General features: G+C 41.9%; 1 protein-coding gene across 3 annotated transcripts in view; it reads left to right on the forward strand.

The window, feature by feature from the left end:
• Nucleotides 1–22863, forward strand: part of LOC147210480 (cilia- and flagella-associated protein 47-like) — a 43610-nt gene that overhangs the window by 1786 nt on the left and 18961 nt on the right. The window contains exons 5-45 of one of the 3 annotated variants that reach the window (XM_086130360.1): nt 116–200; nt 304–444; nt 527–696; nt 1331–1431; nt 1880–2109; nt 2913–3123; nt 4085–4313; nt 4388–4540; nt 4617–4773; nt 5956–6052; nt 6143–6359; nt 6440–6684; nt 7173–7303; nt 8046–8168; nt 8245–8376; nt 8821–8898; nt 9315–9462; nt 9555–9637; nt 10384–10564; nt 10645–10730; nt 11362–11578; nt 11677–11881; nt 13423–13534; nt 13633–13733; nt 14381–14481; nt 14599–14712; nt 14796–15015; nt 15091–15162; nt 15284–15421; nt 15818–15899; nt 16415–16510; nt 17731–17917; nt 17998–18095; nt 18250–18366; nt 19712–19846; nt 20050–20162; nt 20410–20560; nt 21233–21321; nt 21415–21501; nt 21692–21734; nt 21834–21974. In XM_086130360.1, the coding sequence (XP_085986486.1) occupies nt 116–200; nt 304–444; nt 527–696; nt 1331–1431; nt 1880–2109; nt 2913–3123; nt 4085–4313; nt 4388–4540; nt 4617–4773; nt 5956–6052; nt 6143–6359; nt 6440–6684; nt 7173–7303; nt 8046–8168; nt 8245–8376; nt 8821–8898; nt 9315–9462; nt 9555–9637; nt 10384–10564; nt 10645–10730; nt 11362–11578; nt 11677–11881; nt 13423–13534; nt 13633–13733; nt 14381–14481; nt 14599–14712; nt 14796–15015; nt 15091–15162; nt 15284–15421; nt 15818–15899; nt 16415–16510; nt 17731–17917; nt 17998–18095; nt 18250–18366; nt 19712–19846; nt 20050–20162; nt 20410–20560; nt 21233–21321; nt 21415–21501; nt 21692–21734; nt 21834–21974 (5617 nt within the window). Of the gene's footprint in view, nt 1–115; nt 201–303; nt 445–526; nt 697–1330; nt 1432–1879; nt 2110–2912; nt 3124–4084; nt 4314–4387; nt 4541–4616; nt 4774–5955; nt 6053–6142; nt 6360–6439; nt 6685–7172; nt 7304–8045; nt 8169–8244; nt 8377–8820; nt 8899–9314; nt 9463–9554; nt 9638–10383; nt 10565–10644; nt 10731–11361; nt 11579–11673; nt 11882–13422; nt 13535–13632; nt 13734–14380; nt 14482–14598; nt 14713–14795; nt 15016–15090; nt 15163–15283; nt 15422–15817; nt 15900–16414; nt 16511–17730; nt 17918–17997; nt 18096–18249; nt 18367–19711; nt 19847–20049; nt 20163–20409; nt 20561–21232; nt 21322–21414; nt 21502–21691; nt 21975–22863 lie in introns of all 3 variants that reach the window. The other 2 variants (XM_086130343.1, XM_086130352.1) reach the window with 2 other exon arrangements.

The raw sequence follows: 22863 nt of genomic DNA on the forward strand, positions 1-22863 counted from the left end.
TGTTGTAGTTTTTGCATTGTCTTGATGACTAAAAAGCAGTGATGGGAAAACAACCTCGGTAGAAGTAAAACATTTGACTAATTCCGCTTTGTGCATGTCTTGACTGCCTTCCAAGGGTCAGGCTTCAGAGTTGCTCCACTGTGGTTCTCCGGATCAGAGCTCACGTGGTTGAACAGCATCTTGAGATCTTGGACTTACAGGTAGTGCAGCCAATTACTGTCACCTATGTCCTACCCAACTCAATGTCTTGAAATGCTAATCATGTAAATATAAATTTGTGTGTAACCCTATTATCTTATCCAGGGGGCCCCCGTGTCCCGTCTGTGCTTCGGACCTGTCTACTTTGGGACATCCCGTGTGGAGCGTGTGGTCTTAACAAACAATGGGCCCCAAGCATGCGACTGGGTCTACTTACTTGAAGGTTCTGCTGCCGGGACCGAAAGTGTAAGTGATGCCCTTTGGAAATGACTGGATAACTGGAATCAATATTGCAATGAATGTTATGAAAATGATGCTGCTGTGTTAGGGAGCAAACCTCGACAACAGCACAGATGTCGCTGTGCTGGCCAAAATGCAGCGGTGCAGCCCAGCCCCCCGCTGCCCATGTCCGGTAGTGGAGTGCATTCCGAACCAAGGCCGACTGGGACCATATAAGAAAACTACTGTCGCAGTACGTTTCAGCCCTATTTTCCATAGGTAACCATCAAATTTTCATCCGTTCATCCAGTTTCTAATCCGCTTATTCTCACAAAGGTCGCGAGCATGTTGGAGCCTATCCCAGTGGACTTCTGTGTTAAAATTTATTTCGGGAGAAATATTAAAGCACAAATAGTGGAGCAACACATGTGCACAGATAATATAACAATGCAGGCCTAAATTGTTTTTCCTCCACAAAGACTGACTAATAGCACTCCAGTTTACTGCGCAATTGTGACCAACCATTTCATGTATAATTGGATGTTTGTGTTATACTGCCACCAGGTGGCCAATTTGCATACACCAGACGGGACACACAATGTCCATTGAACTGAGACCCCCAAAAAAATGGCAAAAACTGTTTATGTATTGACATTAAATTTAATTATGTCACAACTCTGTTTTTATAAAGTACAATTTAGCAGAGTGCTACTGCTGTTATTAAAATTAACTTAAAAAAAAGTTTTTGGGAGCTGAAACAGATTAACGGCATTGTCATTGATTGCAATGAGGAACGATGATTTGAGATACAATTGATTTTGCGCTACAAGCGTGTTCACGGAACAAATTAAATTTGTATCTCGAGGCACCGGTGTATTGTAACTCACAGAAATGGCTAAATTGTCACCCTCAGATTACAAGTGAAACCTCGATGCCAAGCCACTCGGCAGGACTATTGTCTTTTTCTGCACCTGGACTCAGTGAGAAGCAAACATGGCTTCACTCATCGAAATGGTATTCACAAGCACACATACTTTTTCCCTACATTTTCCTTAATTTCTGAGTGACAAAATTGCAGGCACCACTCGCAGTTGCAGACTGTAATTTATACAGATTCAAAGTTTGTTTTAAATCATTCTATTTTGTAATTGCTTGTGTCCAGAAAAGTATGTCATCATATTACCTAAACAGGAAAAAAAAATCATATTTGTATGATAAAAGAAAACACTTGTTTATTTCGTTAACATATTTTTAAGATTTTGTTTTAGTTTTTTTCTATGCCACAATTTTTGAGAGGTGGTATGGTGGAGAATGGTTCGCAGTGTGGCCTCATAGTTTTGAAGTTCCCGTTCAAATCTCTGTTATGGTTTTCTTCCCGTCCTTGTGTTGGTTGAAAATTAGGCTGAGATGAGTGAAATACTTCATAAATACAGGAATATTCGAATCACTTGTCTCTTTCCAGGCACGAGCACTGTCGAGTTGGCTGTTACGGGCACCGGCTTGCCTGTGGCTCTGCTTCCAAGTCCCTCCAATAGATTTGACTTTTCCACCTGTGATGTGGGTCAGCGTGGGGAACACCTTTGCGTGCTGCAGAATCTCTGTCCGCATCTTCCTATCCACTTCCGCTTCCGGAAGTTGGCACATTTTGGTGCTCAGCCCTCCTCCGGAACAATCGCCCCTGGACTGTGTCAGGTACGTACTCATTGTATTCAGTGTTTCCCAAACTTGAGATACCTTTTTCATAATGTTTGTAAATTATAGGCAGCGGGGTACTTTTACTCTTACGCTACACCACCAAAGCGGAAAATGTCACAATCGGTATATATGCTGAAATAATGACGTTCTTGTTTCAAATCACTCACAAATTGACTTAGTGTGAATTCAGGGCCGGTTTATTTGAACACAAAGTGGATACATAGACGTATTCTGTTATATTTGGCAACAAGTGGATAAACGGATTCATGCTGTGTATACTGCCATGTAGTGGAAGAGCCTTTCAATGTTCTTCCTGTCACTACAAGTCACGTGCATAAATAGAAGAAGAAAGATGCATCCATCCATCCATTATCTGATCTGCATAACATCACGAGAATCGCGGGCGTACCGAAGCCTATTGCAGCTGTTTTCAGGCAGTAGGCGGGGAACACCCTCAACAGGTTGCCAACCAATTGCCGGGCACACATAGACAAACAACTTTCATGTTCACAACCACGCCAAGGGACAACATAGAGTGTTCAATTAACCGACCATGCATGTTTTTGCAATGTGGGATGAAACCAGAGTGCCTGGTGAAAACTCACACAGGCACGGGGAGAACATGCAAACTCTCTGAGGCGGACGTGCTATCTGGTCATCCGCCGAGCCGCCTACAAAGATGCATTAGTTAAAAAAACAAAAAAACAAACAATTCTGAACAATTTTGTAAAATGTAACAATTTCCCTGTACATTGAAGCCCAGCAGTGCAATGCATTTGGACAATTGTGTTTTGTTTCAGGACGTAGTTTTGTATTTCAACGCACGGCAGCAGGGGAAGTTCCAAATGTGCCAGAAACTTGATGTTTTGGGCTACGTTGCTCGCCATAGGGCTAATAACACCACCGAGGATGACGCTGAACTAAGGCTCGGCAGCTTTTACACCATTTCACTACACCTCTCAGCCATCTGCAAAATTGAGATGACACCTCCTTCGCCGAAATTAAATCCTGGTAAATATCACCAACTCCTCGAATGCTTTGGATAAAGAGTTAATTTGAAAAAGGAAACAAGAGCATTCAGTGCAGTCCTTCGCTAAACCCAGAAATTTGCTGTGATAAGACAGTAGTTTTCAAACTAGGATCCATGACCCGCAACTTGAGAGATCATCAATAAATTATTATCCATCTAGCCACTGCAGCCATTTATTGTTTTATTTATTGTTATTGTTATTTATTCATATATTGGAGAGTTGTACATGAGAGGCAAAGCCACCTCAGCAAAATATTTGTGGCTTGGAAGTACATACCTCAGATTGAAAGTTTCCAACCTGAGGATAAATCATTGCTTCTGCAATTTCACTACAATTCACTCCCTGAGGGTCTTTTACGGTGTTCCTTTTTTGCCATACACAAAACAGTGTGATAATGATTCCTCTCGTGTGGTCTGTTTCAGATAAGGAATTAAACCAGCCGGTTTACTGTTTCAAAAAATCATTGCAATAGAGCTAGAAAAGTTGTTCTATATTGCGGGCAAATTGCTAAGTTGACATCACTGACTGCAAACCAGCTTTTCTCTCTTCGCAGCCATGTAAGCCAAATGAATTTGGTTGAGTTCCTTTCTATTAAGCAGGCCATGAGTACTTAGGGTGAAAAATTAAATAAATGTGATAGTTTTGATCAGAGCATCTAAACAAGTTTGGATTTTCTGTTTTCCAAGCAATCAATGCCAAATCAAATGATTACACTTGTTAACCTTCTCTTTGCAAACTTTGTCATTTGGCATTAATGTTTTTTTTTTCTTTCAGTCGAGTCCATTATAAATTCTATGGATCGTTTTCAGAATTTCACCATATTCACCAGAACTGTCAATAAAAACATAACCTCGGCACTTGGACTACCAGTCATTTGAGAAACTCACCTGCCAAAATCCCCCCAAAACAAAACATATTTGTATTTTATTTTATTTTTTTAGGTATTACACCAACAGTGAGCAATGCGACGGGCTTACGTCCTCACGTCGCATCCGGCCAGTTGGCCTGCTGCTATGGAATGGTGCGTGCGGCTGTAGTCAGCGCTCGTAAGACAACCTTCCACATGCATGACAGGAAGAATGGGCAAAGTTTAGCTGGTGAGGAATTTCTGGCTTTGCCGAATGACCGAGTCACCAGCGTCAGACCGGCCTCACGACACATGCAGTTTCGGTAAGGGTTGAAAGAAATTGAACAAACATCCCCCCCAAAAAGATGACAAGATGACCCGTGTTGACTTTTCTCAGGACCATCTTTACCGGAGTACAGCGATACACTTATGTGGATCCTGATTATGGCTTCACCAGGAAGGAGGCGGAGCACAGACGTCTACACAGACAAAGTTACACCGACTTCATCAGGCAGCTCAGAGAAACACGGCTGGAGAAAATCAAGACAAAGTATAAGAAAAATATCCTTACTCCTGGCAAGATTAAAATATTGGATGAAAAGGAATCTCTAATCTTTGCATCCTAGACTTGAAGCGCAAGGGGACAACTTTGGGATTATACCCGCTCAAGGCCTCGAGCCGCCTAAACTTGTCCTCCGTGACTCGAAGGCCAACCAGTCAAGCAGCAGGCGGTGCTATGCTTCCTGTGCCCCGCCCAAGGGTAAAGCCCCCAGTGCCAGGCAGGTCAGCGTGATCCACCAACCAGTCAATCAATGCCATACTGTCAACCTATGTTTAATTGAATACACGACAAAGACAAGATGTTTAAACGTTGAAAGTGATCAACTTTATTGCTTTCAGCAAATAATCATTCATTTAGAGTTTAAAAGCAGAATATGCAAACCACACGGGCTCAGGAACACTTCAGAAAAACACCCACCTCATTTTCAACACCGCTTAACCTGAACAGGATTGCGGGGAGTTGCTGGAGCCTATCCCAGCTGAGAAGGCGGACTACACCCTCAACTGGTTGCCAGTCAGTCGCAGGGCATAGTTCAGAAAAACAATGTCAATAAATACAGATCGGCGCCATATCCGTAAGTGCAACATAAAACTCTCCGATGCAAAGCAAAAGCCATCAACAACGCGCCAAGCTCATCAAAGATGCACTGATGCAAAATGGAAAATTGTTTTGTGGTCTGACGAGTCCACATTTCAAATAGATTTTGGAAATTGTGGACGTCATGTCCTTTGGGCCAAAGAGGAGAAGAGCCTTCCGGAATGTTATTGACGCAAAGTTCAAAAGCCAGCATCTGTGATGGTATGGGGCGGCGTTAGTGCCAACAGGATTGGTCACTTCCACATCTGTAAAGGCACCATTAATGCTGAAAGGTACAAACAGGTTTGGGAGAAACATGCGCTGCCATCCAAGCAACGTGTTTTTCATGTACGCCCTTGCTTATTTCAGCAAGACAATGCCAAACCACGTTCTGCCTGACTGCAGTCCAGACCTGTCTCCTTCTGAAAATGCGCGGCGCATTTTAAAGCATAAAATAGAACAATGAAGCCGTACATCAAGCAAGAATGGGAAAGAATTCTACCTACAAAGCTTCAATAATTAGTCTCCTCATTTCCCATTTACATTTATGGAATGTTGCTCAAAGAAAAGGTGATGTAACGCAGTGCTAAACATGACCCTCTCGCACATTTTTTTCTGGACAGTGTAGCAGTCACAAACTTCAGGATTATTTGCTACAAACAAAGTATCAATTTGAAGATTAAATATCTTGCCTTTGTAGAGTATTCAATTAAATATGGGTTGAATATGATTTGCAGTCGTCGTATTCTGTTGTTATTTATGTTTAACGCGATGGTTTAACACCATGTTCCAAATTCATTGGAATTCACTTTGTATTTTTACGCTAGGGCTCAGTGGAGTCGCATGCAGTTCCAACGACTCGCCAGGAGATGACAGACTGTGACAAGACTTTGACACCTAAGGAGCTTTATCAAGTTATCATCGGTCAGTTTTTCAATATACTGGTTGTCCATCTGTATTTCAATATTGATAGCAAATGCAGAAGATTTGATGCTTTGCCGGTTTGCCCAAAAGCCCCATCGTTCGTGGATTTTGGTGAGGTGTGTTTCCACTCGGTGTGCGAGCAGAAGGTGGATCTGATCAATCCCCTGCCAACGTTTGTGCGGGTGCAGTTTGAGGTGGACTGCTTTGAGCTGCAGGGCTCATCTCCCCTGTCTCACGTGCTGCCACCAGTTTCCCACAATTCGGTAAACCTGACCTTTCAAAGCAACAAGCTGGGTCAATTCTACAGGTTGGTTCAATTCTACACGTTGTATGTACTTTACTTCGAGCCACACCGGTCTGGTTTAAATCAATTTTTTTGATCCCCAGACCTGTGTCTTACACAGTGAATCAGCAGCATCCCGGACAGATTCTGGTCAAGGCTCAAGTTGTCCGAAATTACCTGGAATTGTCCACCCACGTGTTGATTCTTGGTCCCAATGCAAACCTGCTTGCCGCATCAGGCTACCGAAACTCAGTTACTCTTCGCAACCCGCGTAATCAGCCAGCAGAATTCACATGGCGGCCTATTGTTCCAGAGAGTGGCATCCTCTTCTCAATTCGACCAGCTACAGGTTCTGAGAGTGTCCAGATTGCAGTGGTCGTCTGTATTTTTGGTCCTAAGGCCTTTAGTGGCGTCATATCTGACTTGATCCACCTTGTTTTTGTTTTTTATCTTTTAATGCCAAGTGGCATGTCGCACTTGTAGAAACCAATACAAAAATATAACCAACTGCAGCTGTGCCACACACATCATTTGGAGAGGTTAAGAATTAAATAAATGTGCACAGTGTGCTGTAATCAAGTCTCTCTTCTGGGCTCAGCAGTATTCATGACACATTATGGAATGACTAAAGAAGACTTGGGAATACAATTTCATGGAACACATATCAGAATTTAGAATACAGTTGTAGGTCATTGCTTCTGATCGTGTTGACTCCATCAGAAAAGGCCTTGCTGGCCCTGACCGTTCAGCACTGTCATATTGGCTTCATGCAAATGTTTTGGGGATGATATTCCGTTGTTTTAAGTGGACTGGGTCCAATGTGTTCCTCTCCCTCAGGCACAGTGGAGCCATACAGCGAACTGGATTGTGAGGTGGTGTGGCATGCGTCTTTCTCATCCCCTCAAGAAGGAGACTTTGACCTCTATTGCTTTGATGGCAACATAGAACGCCTACACTGCATTGCTAAGGTGTCACATGACTACAATTGTGGTGTCTGTGGTGACGATCCTGCTTAAACTCAATGAAATGAAGACTTTTACTCAACTTCCAAGATATTTAACGAATTCTCTTTTGAATGCTACTCCGAAGTACAGTATAGCAGTTCTTTCTTTTCTTGTTGTAATGACACAATAATGCAAACACTCTATATTCTGAAATATACGTCAGTGGCTAGTACAAAAAAAAAATCCTGTTGGTAATTTCAATTTTAAGTTCTGAATGTCATTTGAAAAATCGCCCAAGTAATAGGAATTTAAGTGCAGTGCATTGGTGTCTTGAGACAAGGACTGACCCGATGTACTGATTTTTGGAACACGAGACATCGTTCGTTATTGCCAGCACTTTGTGGTCATCTCACCTAGCTTATTAACAAGCAGTTTGGCCAATAATGAACAATTCTTCAAAAAAAAAAAACAAGCCTACAAGCAATCCCAGGTGAAGTTTATTGTCAAACTAAACATAAAATTGTTTGTCAAACTAAACATAAAACATTAAATGCACAACTATAAGTTGTGCATATAAAACAAGCACATAACTTTGGCTTAAAGTCTGCACCCCAGAAACAGCTGCAATCAATTCATCATGATGAACAAAGTGTATTTTTTGCACTCAATTAAATTATGGTACTACAATCGATAAACAACCTCAACATGTGACATCATCCCAGTTGGAATGCTGTAAAATTGACCTTCGTTGTTTATGTCCCCTCAGGTTGGCTCCACTTGCATCCGACTAGCAGAGAACCGGCTGATGTTTGAGTCTGTGCCTCTCAACATGCCCTCTGTCAGAACTATAATATTACACAATAATGGCCAGAACCACGCTTACTATCGAGTAAACCCACCGTCATAGGTTTTGGCGTAGGTTACCGATCACACATTGAGAGAAGTAAATGATGTGTCTCCTTCAGGTGCTTGATGTATGCCCTCTGCCATGCATGGTGGTCATCCCGTGCGAGGGAGTGGTGCCCAGCCGAGGAAAGTCTGTCCTAAAGATCCACTTCAACCCTGACTCTGTCATGAAGTTTGACACCAGAGTTGCGGTAAGATGAAATCCGAGTGGTGAGCGGGACAAAACTGATGATTTGGTTGAAGTAAATAAGTGTTTAGCGGCCCGGTAGTCCAGTGGTTAGCACGTCGACCTCACAGTGCAGAGGTACTGGATTCAATTCCAGCTCCGGCCTCCCTGTGTGGAGTGTGCATGTTCTCCCCGGCGGGCCTGCGTGGGTTTTCTCCAGGTACTCCAGTTTCCTCCCACATTCCAAAAACATGCATGGCAGGCTGATTGAACACTCTAAATTGGTGGGTCCCAAGGTGGGTGTGAGTGGTGGCGTGGGTGGTTGTTCGTCTCTGCGATTGGCTGGCAACCGATTCAGGGTGTCCCCTGCATACTGCCCGAAGACAGCTGGGATAGGCTACCCACCCCGACCCTAGTGAGGACAAAACGGTTCGTAAAAAATGAATGAATAAATAAGTGTTTATTACAGATAGCTGTGAAGAACATGAAGCCCATCGAGGTTCGAGTCGGTGGATCGGTGGAGCCTCCTAACATTGATATCAGTGTGGTGAGTGTAGGGATGAGTTGAAGAAAATTCACTCTATGCATTAGTATGTTTGTAATGCTAGTCTCATTTCTGGAAGAAAAAGTTCAACAGTTGGTCGGAAAATTCACAAAACTTCGGCAAAACTTCGCCAAATGACTCCAGATGAAAGTCGTAGCTCCTGCTTGCTATACGTCGCTTGCACATAAAATAAAAGGACAATTTTCAAATCTCGCAATCTTTGAAAGGGAATGCAAAACTTTGCGAGGGAACGCAAAGTTGTTGTTTTTTTCTTGGAGAGACTGTAGGGCGGTACATGGATATTGTAGCCCTGTTAAAATAACAAATCTAATTGTTCCGAATCACTTTTGCATGGTATGGTACTGTATTGTGTGGCTTGAATAGTGTGTACCTTGGTTGACTCACTTCCCTCTGCTCAGTCCCACTTCCATTTCTGCGGCGTCCATATTGGTTCTGAGAGACTGGTACCCTTTGCAGTGATCAACCGCTCACCAGCTGCAGCTCGTCTCACCTTCAACCTGTCACAATATCCAAACTTCTCTCTGCAGCTTCCTCAGCCTGCTGCAAGTATACTAGCATCCACATGATTATATAATGGGTCATTATGTACATTTTTTCCCTCAATGTATTTACCAGTCTTTTATTTAATTTTTTATAAGAAGAGAATTATCCAGTTGTGAGGGTACTGGAGGTGCAGGGACACCAGACAGTCAACTGCTCTCTTGTCTTCTCCCCAACCGAGGTAAAAAGCTCAGAAAATGAACACCACAGTGGTGCCTTGAGATAAGAGTGAAAATGAACTGCACAGTGGTGCCTTGAGATATGAGTAATACATCATATGGCTGATTATTTAGGTACCGGTATTTATTTTACTTCGAGTTGCAAATGTAAACTTTCAGATATGATGGCACTATGCTAGCAGTGAACTCAAATCACATGACAACAAGCAGAGGTTTGGCAAAAAGAATTAGTGAGCAATTCTTCAAAAAAATAGGTTTCAAACTGTTTATTTCCATTCACAATTGAAGTTTACTGTACCACAAAACATAAAACAAAGAGAATTACATTTGTCAACCATTTAGCTGGATGGATTAAGGTGCCACCCAGCGGCCAAGGCAAGCACACCAAAAGTTCTAACATAATGTCTATTGAAATGAAGCAAAAAGTGTGACAAAAATGATTTAATTCTTTCTTTTCGATTATGGAATTACTGTATGTTTTTTTAAAGCACAATAATATGAAGTGTTATTTTTACTCATTGGAATACACATTACATTTTTGTGTTTTTAGGGGGCAGACTGGAAAAGATTAATGGCATTTTCATTCATTTCAATGAGGAAGGATAATTTGACATTCGGATATTTTGAGTCGTGCGCATTGATCATGCAACAAATTCAACTTGTATCTCAAAACACCACTTCATGCTATATGCTACATTTAGACAGGAAGACTTGTAATAAACCAGCGGAAGAAAATGTCTCTCTGCAGTCAGCCGACTACGTCTTTGACCTGCCGTTGATGGTTAACGGAATGAGATGGCCCGTTGCTTCTCCACCGCCCTCCCGCTCATCTAGCTCGCCCTTCTTTTCATCTGACAGCAAGTGTGTTATCAAAATGATTCCCTGGTCTATCAACATGGCAATGCAACAACCGCACGTACAAGCCACAGGTGGGCTCCCTCATGCAGCGATGATGAAGATGATGATGATGTCTTCGCACACACCTAATCAACTGCCTTTGCTGAAACAGTGCTGTGTGCCCCACTGGAAATGTCCCCACCAAGCCTACAGTTCCATGTAGAAGCTTTTGCACAACCTTCTCAGTCCTACACAAAGGTAATTTATTTCCCAGCTATTTTCATTGTCCTCGAGAAGGTAACATTTTCATTCCTAAACGGGCATGGGGCATTCATTTTATTTAATTTAACAACTCAACTCAACTGTATTTACAGAGCACTTTCAGACAGCCATCGCTGCATACAAAGTGCTGTACATGGAGCAACTAACATATACAACAACAAGCACCCCCCGCCCCCACCCACACACCCACACAAATGGTTGATAAACATTTCCCATGAAAAACAGGCAGTGGGGAAATATAATGTTGTTTAAACATTTTTTTTTTAATCTGTCAATATGCATACCCGCGAGTGGCAAACTGCAAAAATGTGGATATCAACTGAATTTATATACCGGTGTGTGTGTGTGTGTGTGTGTGTGTGTGTATATATATATTTGCTGTATATAACCTTGGATTACAGTACCTACTGTATTTATTAATGTATAGTTCACCATTCATAGACGCTTACGTAGTATTTATCGCCAAAGTACTGAAGTCAGCTACAATTCTGCTCATCGATTTTGAATGATGTTGTAAATATATAGAGTACTTTTTACATGCTCTCTCTCACGTCTATAAATGCTTACGGCGGTTCATCGTGATGACTTGTTTCCTTATTTACATCAGACACTGGAGCTCAAAGCAGCATGCGAGCAGAGCGTCTGCTGGCACGGCATCCGAGGGAAGAGCGTGCGCTGGCGGTTCAAGCGCAACGACACGACAGCGCCAGAGGGTAGAGGAGGGGGCGAGCTACATTTGTCTGTGTCTCCATCCTCCGGTTGTCTGGGGCCTGGTCAGTCCATCTGCTTGGCAATCAGCATCATGCCAGAGGCATTTGCAACTTGTGAGAAATGACAGGAAACACACATTCATCTCTAACAGGCAACCTGTTCTCGATTTTTATTGATTTATTTTTCCCCTATTCATTTTTCTTCCCAGTAGACACGGTGACCAGACTTTCCCTCTCGCTTTACCTGGGCGACAAAGAAGGGGGCAAGATGGGGCAGCCGTACAAAAAGCTGCCCATCACGGTTATCCACCAAGTGCCCGGCATAAGCATCAGCCCGCCTCATTTGCTCCTGACGCCAGTTGCCTTGGAAAGCAGCATAACAGCCAAACTTACCCTGCAGGCCTCAGGATACGCCAGGTTGGCTCACAAGCAGTTAGTGATAGGTGGATATTTATATCATGTTACAAGCCAGTACAGTGGATATATAAATCTACACGGGTTGAGTGAACGCTGGCGCGTTTTGGCTGCCGCTGCTCAACCCGTATTGTTTTGTGTTTTTTGTTATTGTAAAGTGTCCTTGGGTGTCTTGAAAGGCGCTTATAAATAAAATATATTATTATTATTATTACACCGCCCTGTTCAAATGCCAGGTTTTTGTGATATCAAAAAACGATATTGCGGAAAACCATTTCAAAAACATCTTAACCAAAGATAAACAACTGAAATAATGTGGTTGCACAAGTGTTCACATCCTCTTATAACTGGGCTGTGGCTAATAAGAAATGGACTAATCTCATTCGAATTGACAATAAATGGAAGACAGCACACACCTGCCGCCGTTTACAGCGGCCTGAACGGTTTTGTGCTAACAATGACGGCTAGATGGAATAGTTCGTAATTCCTTTCACTTTTGTAAGTTCCAGCTGAAGAAAAACAGCCTTGAAAATTCCTGTTGCCACCGTCATGCTTCACTGTAGGGTCTGACGAATTTCTGGTCATGAACAGTGTTGCGTTGGCACCAAACATACTTTCTCGCAATAGGGCCAAAAACGTCAACCTTGGTTTCTTCAGACTGTAAACACGTTTTCCCCATATATGTTTGATATGGGCCATGAAAAACTTCTGATCACAGCCGCATCTCGATTGTGCATACCTACCCTACCACATTATTTCAGTGTATTCTTTGCTTACCCTCTTGAAAAGAAAGGAAAACAATGGATTGCGGTGTGTACAGGTTATAGGTATCATTCCTGGTGGAAAAAGTTTTAAATTCATTTGACTTGGTTTTATTTTTTTTACATCACAAAAACCTTCCATTTGAACAGCGGTGTGTATAGAGTACTTTTTATATCCACTTTTTATATTGTGTCAGTGCATTGACGAACTGCACATTTCTCTTCATGATTATTGGGATCATGATGAGGACTCGTGTACAGCGTCTTTGCATAAATTTGGCACTACCCATTTGGATGCTATATACGCAATCATTACAATAATGTTAATTGATTGTTATGTTTTTATGGTTATGGTAATTTACCAGATGTACGGAGTTATTTGAATTTCAGAAACACACACACACACACACACACACACACACAGTTAGTCCTATTTTTATTTGTCGTAGACTTACTCATACATTCAAAGCATGAACCATTCCTTCTACTTTGCATGATAACACTGAGGCAAAATTAAAAGTCAGGCAAATAATTCCAAAACAATTTACACAACAATATAAAGTGGCAAGAACTGGCCAGTCCCGGATGCACTCCATCTTGCGCCTCAAAGTGAGCTCGGATAGGCTCTAGCTTACCCGTGAACCTAATGAGGATAAGCACTTTCATGGATGGAAAAATAACATTGTTTTAAAAACATTTCTTTGACACATGTGAAGTACAATGTTAATTTCCGCTCATGGCGACTTCATCAATGCTGTGCTGACATTTTTATTTTCTTCGCAGAGGAACCAGTTTAACAGCTGAGGTAGATGAGGTAGATTTGGACGATGGAACCAAAGTGCAGCCAATCTGTGTCACCTTCCCCGAGGGGAACACCATTCCCGCCCAAAATCAGGTAAGGTTTCGACTGATCACAAAGGACATTTTACACACTCTCCCTTCACTCCAGTCTGTCACACTTGAAATAATCAACTTGTTATTCATCCAAACCAGGCGGCCGGTGTGAACTCACTGATCTGCCGCGTGTCCTTTTTCTCCATGGTGACTCTGTCCATTCGCACAAGCATCACTTTCACTGACCACCTAAATAACAGGTAACACCAAAGTGAACATACCCTTCACATTTTTGTGAATATCACATCTTTCATGGGACAACACTGGACAAAAAACACTTCTGTTACAATGGTACATAAGTCAGTGTACAGCTTGTTAAACAAACTCTCTCATCAATATATCTCAACACACTGCCATGATATCCAAATTCCTGGAAGCGAAAACGAAGATACTCTGAAGTGAAAATGTCCAAATTGGGCACAAGGTGTCAATATTTTGTATGGCCACCATTGTTTTTTCTACGACTGCCTTAGCCCCTTGTAGCAAAGTGGCATTTCTTCTGTGTTGTCCCATGAAGATATGAGAATATTTTTTGAAAAATGAAGGATACACTACACTAACTTGTGAGATCCTCTTAACTGCCAATGCACGGTCAAAGTGATTTGAGATGACTGTCTACTTAGGTGGTTTGAAGACAATTTGGTAAATCAAAGAAAAACAAAAAAACATGTATTTGTTCGCGATCAAAAAGGTTCCGCGAAAGGAGGAGATGCCTTGTTGCCATAGCAACAACAGAAATGATATTTTGCTGAATCCAACCCAAGTCACAGTAAAAAAATCATTTTGGGCCTGTTATCTTGTGCTCAATTTACAATATTTTTTTTTGGGGGGGCGGGGGCTGTTGCAGATTTAAGGTCAGGATGTGTGCCACAAGTGACAACTGTTTGTTGACGGTGTGGCCCCAAATGGCTCTTGAACGCTCGAAGCAGCAAATAGTTCTCAGGGCTGGTACTGTATAACAGAGACACACTCACACAAACGCGCACGTTGAAATTCGTGAGTGGGTGCGCCATGCGTCGACTCACCCGAACTAATGCTATTTCTTTTTTTCTTTTTTGTATTTAGGGGCCACAGTTATTGAAACTATCACACATCACACACCAAGTCTTGCATCCGACCAAACGTCCTCCCCCTCCTTGTTTGAACCCATCAGCTCGACACCCAAGAACTCCTCATCAGGTCAGGGAAAACCCCGGTTAACTTCATGTTGTAAGTGTTGTTGTTGTTGATTGTCTTAACTCGGCAAGAATATTCGTGTTCAGACTCCTTTGCGCAAAGTGAGAGCGGGAGTCAGACCAGCAGCCAAAGTTTTCGCACCATCGACACCCCACAGACTGATATCGGCGTGCCGCTATTCCCCACTGCAACGTCAGTGGAAGGCCAATATTACCAGAGTGTTTTATTAGCATTGGAGAGGTGGTTCAGCTTCTTTGGATGGCTGACTGGGCCACACCCCATTACGATACCACACACGCTCAGAAGGTACGTTTGATATGGTCACACACACTTATTTTCTTTGAACTGCTGGTCAATTAAATACCTTGTTTCCTCCTTTAGGATTATTTCTGAAGATGCAGTAAACAATCCCAAGGGACAGGCACAGGGAGTCAGCCAAAAAAAAGACCCCAGGTGTGCAACCATGCACATTGATGCAAATGAATCAGGCTGAAGAATGCTTTGCCTGGTTGCGGATTTCAAACTTGTGTTTGTTTTTTTCCCCTTCCCTCTTTATTATTATTTTATTGTCTAGATCTGCAGTGGAGATGATTCATCATCTGGCGGGCAGACGGATTCCCAACATTTCTCACTGTCAGACCTTTTCCACAGATGTACACCAGCGGACGCTGCAGCTGCTCCAACAACATGAGGCCATTTTTGCTTTTCTCAGGTAAGCTCGTGTCACAACACTAGTTCTGCTAACATCACTGTACCACGTTCTCTACATTGTATCTTCAGACATGCTAGCCGTACAACTTTAAAGTGGGAAAACGTTCATGATTCAGTTCAAAGAAAATAAATTACTTCGGTATAAGGCATTGCTTTCTTGCCTTGAGGGATTCTTGGGTCTCTGGCCAAGCAGGAGCCTTAGCTGGTACCAAAGGTCAAAAACAGCACTTGTTTAAAAACCACAACTGTGACTTTATTTAATATTATTATGAAAATATTTATGGCAGTTGATTAAGGTATTATGGCATTTGGGTAAACCCTCAAGATGGCTCACGATTGAATGCACCAAGTTTTGTTTGGGAATCATTTGGGCCTTCATTTTTAATTCTGTGCTCAGAGTACAGGGAGCTTGTTTGAGTCACATCCGAGCCGAGTACCTCCTAGATGTGCTGGAGTTCAACCACTGGTGCACCCTGCAGGTATACTATAAACACCCTCACCCAACAATTTGCTCGTGCTGTGTCACTGAAAATAAACTCCTTGGATTACTTCAAAAAACATTGAAATTAAAAGTTATTAATTACGGGCGGCACGGTGAGGGACTGGTTAGCACGTCCGCCTCACAGTGCAGAGGTCCGGGGTTCGATTCTGGCTCCGACCTTCCTGTGTGGAGTCTGCATGTCCTCCCCATGCCTCCGGCTTTTCTCCGGGTATTCCTGTTTCCTCCCACATTCCAAAAACATGCATGGTAGGATCACTCCAAATTGTCCGCGGGTGTGATTGTGAGCGCGAATGGTTGTTCGTCTCTGTGTGCCCTGCGACTGGCTGGCAACCAGTTCAGGGTGTCCCCCGCCTACTGCCCGAAGACAGCTGGGATAGCCTCCAACATGCCCGCGACCCTCGTGAAGAGAAGCAGTTCAGACAATGGATGCGTGGATGGATGGATAAATACTTTTTGTTTGTGTGTGCGTGTGTGTGTGTGTGTGTTTTTCAGTCTGATGAGAACGATCCAGAAGTGGACTACAACAATGTCGACTACGAGTCCCTGAGCAAACGATGCTGGACTGATTTTCTCCTGCAAATATATAAGGTGGAAATGTTTTTCATATGCTTTCCATTTTGTTGACTTGTCAAGGTCAAGGGTCAAGGTCATCTTTATTGTCAAATATGCTTACATATGACATGCAGCATAGATTAAATCTCTCAATCCTCAGTGCAAATATGCATGCAAACATGTGCATTAAACACACAGCTAAGAAGATAGCAGCTGCACTGTATAAAAAGACATAATATGTATGTTGTCAAATATTTATAATTGTAAGATTTTTTTAGGAATACACACTATGTTCCAAATTATTCTGCATGATGAATTTTAATAAAATAAACATTTACAATATGATACAATACATCCTGATTTATATAGCGCTTTCACAACAACTCTAGCTGTTGTTGTTTACAAAACAGTTACCATAAAAAGATAAACACGACACATAACATCTCAAACGGACAACGTTTGAGATGTTGTTTTTCCGTAGAACATTTACCTTATGGTGCTTCTTCCATCTGATTAAATCATTTTCTGTACATCTCAGACAGGTTTTATCATTAGTTTAAGGGGAAAGTCATTTTGCAGTTTATTTCACCACATTAAGTTACATTTTTTATGCATATTGGCCAAAACGAAGGCTCTTTATGATGACTGTATATTAGGTGATGGTGGATATGGGACATAATACTGTCATACATCTTTATTTCCTAAAGATGCAAATTACACAATGTTAAAATGCAGTCAAATGTTCTCCAAAAGTTGTGTGAAGACAAAAATAGAATGCTGTCCTTCATGTGCCCTTAAAGTATGCTTTCACAAGGTAGTTACTTTTATGGGGCACAAGTGAGTTAAAAAAAAAAAGTCACCATTTCGCTTATCTTCATCCCCTGCTGCAGCCGAGTGAGTGTGGGCGGGGGAGAAGTGTGCTGCACCTTGCCAGTTTGTGTGTTTGTGCGTGAGGAGAGGGAGCCAGGCACTTTGGCAAGGACAATCTCCATGCAGCAAAAAAAAAAAAAGGGTCATACATCGGTTTCGTATTGATAGATATCCATTGGTCAGGCTCAAGACTGTAAGTCACATGGACTATTGTGAAAAATTAACAAAAATAGTCTCTTTGAACGTGATAGAAACCAGTTAGTGTCTCAAAAGTACTGACTGACTGATTTTTTGTCTTATTTTTTTCCTTTTTCTTTTTTGCATTTACCATAACCAGCGGGATTCTTCTTTTTCGAAGCATAACCACAATTTTGTTTTCCACACAGGTCTTGGTGTTGTCTCGCGTGTCAGAGTACAGTCCCAACCTAACTCGTGACAGATGTCAGGAAGATGAAGATGGAATCCTCAACATTCATTCACTGCCCAGTAACCTCTACTCTTGCCATGAGCTCCAGCTTCTCTCCTGGCTTAATTCACATTATCATCACATGAGGGAAACAGTGTGGGCTTCGGGTATTCAATGTCCTCACGGATTGATCGCATTTTTTGTCTGGATATGTTTTTATTGATCTTTGAGTTTCTTCTGATGTCAGGCACTGTCCCGCCGGTCCGTTGGATTGTCAATTTTGATTTGGATTTGATTGACGGACTAGTGCTGGCTGCATTGCTCGCTACCTATTGCCCATACCTGGTCAGTGTGTGTTGGTGTAATTATTATTATTATTTTTTAAGGCAGGAATGCCATATTGAGCGAAATTATTGACGGTTTATGTCACAGCTGCCCTAATGTAACAGAATTCAAAATTTCTAAAATATTCTTTTTGTGTTATTTATAATGCATTTAGGTCTCCAGCCATTTTCAGAGGATGTACACCACAACTCCCAGCCTGGAGCAGATTCTACACAACAACATCATTATTGTCCAGGCCTTAACCATACTTTCTCTCAATATGGACCTCCAGGTACAATTACCGAACTACGGCTCTTCCTCTTTGCTGTAATATCTAATCTCAAGAAGTGCTTCATACTGTACATTACAAGTGATAAATTTATTCTACATTTCACATGCCGTGGATATAAAAAATATACACACCCCTGTTCAAATGGCAAGTTCTTGTGATATATTATTTAAAAAAAAAAAAGGGAAGCAAAAATAAACAATGAGATGTTGTGCTTGCATAAATGTGCACATGCTCTTGGAGATGCTTCCACCCTCCACCACTGAAAGTGCCTCTGATTAACCCCAAGTAAAGTTTAGATGTTCTAGTAGGCTTTTCGCGAGATCTTCCCGGCAGATGTCTAGTTTTGGTGCTGACTTGTATTTGGAACAAAATTTCCTTTTACCTTGACTAGGGGCCCAGTTCGAGCTGAAGAAAAGCTGTACTGTAGATTATGGTGTTCTTTCGGTGAGGAACAGTGTTTAGTTAGCCCCAAACATATCTTTTGTAATTATGGCCCAAAAGAGTTTTCTTGGTTTCCTCGGATCGTAAAACAATTTAGACATTCTACCCCATTGTACAGATACATGAAAAATGCGGGAGATTGTTGTCCCTTCAAAACCCCTGCAGACTTGTTTTCCCCTCGTCTTTTCATCAACAGTAATGTCACTGCTGTGCCATATTTTCTTCACCGAATGATGACTGTCTTCACTGTTACCTGTCCACATAGCTTTGAACAATGAGATCCCTCGAATGCCATGAAAGCTCTCTGCTGACCGTGGCTGGTGCTGGTGGGTGTGAAAACAAAAATGACAGAAAAAGTAAAGAAGAGAACGTCTGAACTTTTACTTGGGGTTAATCATGGTACTTTAAATGGTGCCAGGCATGTACTGGTGCCCGATACACATGAGTTAGAATTTGATTGGTTGAGCCACATCCCCAGTCAGATGGTGTGCGCACACTTCAGTTTTATTTTTACTTCCACTCTTTAAAAACTTGTTTGTTTGTTTTTTTTAGTGCTGTCAAACGATTAAAATATTTAATTGCACTTAACTGTATAAATGACATAGTTAACTCATGATTAATTGCAATTAATCACACAGCTTTATTCTAAAATAATACATTAATCTCTCGATAAAAAAAAATCCTGTTAAAATTTATTTCAATTAATGCCGATAATAACCCGTTAAAGTGACAGCACTAGTTTTTTAAATCAGTTCTACCCGTTGTGGGTTACATCACTGGTTTTAAAGTGGTTTATCTATGTCTCTTTCTTTCTTTTTTTTTTTTTTTTTTCAATTACACAAACGGGGGTGTGCATGGCCCAACATGTAAGATCCGATATTATGTTCTAAGTTTGTGTATGCAGCCCACAGACTTGTCAGATCCCAACCCGGTGCAAATGTTGATGCTGTGTGTTCATTTATACGAGAGGCTTCCTCAGTACCAGCCCATAAACACCATCACTCTCTCTGGAAGCCTGCACAGAACTTTGAGCAAGCAGGTAACACACAATAATATGATACAGTAGCTGCTCGTTAAATTCTAGTACTGCGCAGTAATGCAAATGATTTGCTCAACAACTAGACACTAGTTAGTAGAGGGTACAAAAGTGGAACAGAAATGTCAAGGAAAGAAACGGATTTACTTGCTGAGGAGGAACAGCATGGCCAGCATTTCTGTGTGTGTCTTGTTTGTGTATTTCAGGTGCATTTGAAAAACCCATCCACTTGCCTCGTCAAATACCGGACCGTCCTTCTCGGACGGGATGCCTCTCTGTTCTCCCTGCCCGATGGCTCTGCTGTCACCATTCCTCCAACGTAAATACGAATCCAAAAGAATTCGGCGGTCGTAGCGCGAAACAATATTGATCTGTTGTCTTTTCCTGTGTCTAATTTTAAATTGTAAACTTCATCTTAACAACTATAACGTGCCATTCAAATTGTGTGTGAATGCTCAGCGATATCATAATAACACTGTATTACAAATTGTCTGACATACAGTATCCCGTTGTTGTTCCTTTAAATCACAGGGCTTGTTATCCGAGCGCTTTTTTTGTCTTCACAGAGCAAGCACTGATCTGACGGTGCAGTATTGCTGCTCATTCCTGCAGCCGAAGGAAGCTATCCTCCTGCTCATCTCTACTTCAGCTTCTGGCCTGCATGGCACCACTTTGACTTTCAAAGTGGACACCTGTGTTAGTCAGATCACACCCACAGTGAGTCGACCATCTCTGTTCGTGTAACTATACTGGCTCTATCCGGCCGTCTGGTTTTAGTTCAGACGCTCGATAATCAGTGTTTCTCAAGCTGGGGTCCAGTAGCTCAGGGGTACCTACAGATGTTTTTTTTTGTTTTTTTCGAGAAGAATTGGTACTTGTCCAAATATGTCTATCTCAACAATAACACATTTTACATGCTGTGGATATTAAAAAAAAAAAGAGTCTACACACCCCTGTTCAAATGGCAAGTTTTTGTGATATATAAAATGAGACCACCAGAAATCAACTATCGCTGTGACAGCTCAGCTAATGCAAAACACGTGGCATGACAAATACGTGGCAGGAAGGAGGGACGTCATTAGCAAGGCGAATAATCCAACATTGGGTTGTCGGCTTGGAAGTCCTTGAAAAGTCTGATGTTTGTGATGCGTGACAGGTGCGCCGCTGGAGGGACTGCCCTACAGTCTAGCTGGAACTGAGACACAAAACAGAACATGACAATAACGTCTTTGGAATTCACTTTACAGGCTCTTTAATAATAATAATAATAATAATAATAATGAAGCCATATTGTGTCTTTCATGAGGCTTATCAAATGTTTCACACATGACTCAGTCATGAAACACGGAGACCGCTGTGCCTTACTCGGGTATCCACCTCTCTTCTCAGAAAAGTGTCAAGTGCAAGACTCCATGCTATGTGCTAAAAGTGATTAAACTTCCAGTAACAAACACATTCAACGTGGAATCTAACTTCAGGTACGTGGTAGGGCTTCAGGAATCGGAATAAATTTGTCTCCCTGACGAATTCCTGCTGATTGTTGACCCAAGTGACAATGTCTGCCTATTCAGGGTGATCCTGGTCGAGTCGACAGTCAACCCGTTGGAATCAGAAAAGGAAACTGACAGCCTCATTCAGCAGGCATCCTTCAAGATCAAGTAATACCAGCACAATATTAATGCACACACTTCGGCTACGTTCACAGTGCAGGGCATAATGCCCAATTCCATTTTTTTTTTTGTTAAATCCAATTTTAAATACGGTAATAACCTCTGGAGGTCACAGTGTTGAGGTAATGTAAACTAAATAAAAATAAAACCTATTTCCATTTGAATTTTTTTTCCCCAGGAATGAAAAGAAGACTTCAGACAGGAGCTGTCACGAGGCGATGGCAGGAAAGGACTTGGATCATAGTTTGCTGTCACATAAAACAAAGAAGCGCACAAATACGCGTGAGTCCTTAAATGTGATGCATGTTTGTGTGTCTTTTGCAGACGGTGATGGCGGCGAGTTCATCAGCCCAGTGAGCAGTGTTAGTCTGAAGCCCGGCCAGTGCGACATACTCAACCTCCAATTCCTTCCCTTCTGTCCAGGAGCCAAGTATTGTGCTGTGTTGCTCATATGTCCCCAGGTCAGTGTTGTATTTATATATTGTCTGTCTCAACCGAAACTCCTCGATCTCATGTGATCCAAGTGTTGAAGGAGGGCAAAATTATGCAACTTTCCCAAAAGAACCTTGCCTTCACTAGCTCAACTCACACAATACACTAGCATGAGCTGCAACGGGTATAACGGGATAAATTGTCATGTGGTGGACACTATTTGACCTCAACCCTATTGAGAACCTGTGGAGTGTCCTAAAAAAGGAAGTTCTATGGGGGTTGACAGCAGTATACTTTTGATACAGCAGCAGGAAATTTGATATCCTCAAATGAGATGCTATAGAGAGAGTAACTAACTAACCAAGCTATTATAATTTCAAAGGATGAGAGAGTTGTTAATGACACAGTTCGGGAATGAAGTGAATGGCGATCGGATCCCTCAAACGAAAGTCCATACAAAAGTATTTATGTAATACAAAAAAACGCACCGATAAAGTGTGAACAGAAATCGCTGGTCAAAAGAACCAGAAGAATTAACAGGAAGCGCTTCCGAAGGCAAGAAACTTAGATATTAACGAAATGACAAATGTCCAATTTCAAAAACATAAATACTTACAAAAGCGATGGGCTCGAGCGCAAAAACGACTGCAATGAGATCGAGAGGTCAACAAAAGCAACACTTGAGCAAGAGCAGCAACAAGGTCAATAATCCGACAAGAGACATGATCTCTTGTCCACTGCCACCTGCTGGAGAAACACAAGAACAGGATCATGACAGTTAAGGTCATGCCCAAGCAGGACTTTTATTTGAACAAAACAATATATTCCCCATAGAGTGTATCGACTCTTGAGAAAAATGAGATGGGAGATTATTTTATTCATGAAATCTGCTCTGCTCAAAATGGATTTCCAGGTGGC

The sequence above is a fragment of the Hippocampus guttulatus genome, chromosome 1 (assembly GCF_054856545.1).
Source record: "Hippocampus guttulatus isolate MCC_2025c chromosome 1, RoL_Hgut_1.0, whole genome shotgun sequence".
NCBI classification, from domain to species: Eukaryota; Metazoa; Chordata; class Actinopteri; order Syngnathiformes; family Syngnathidae; genus Hippocampus; species Hippocampus guttulatus.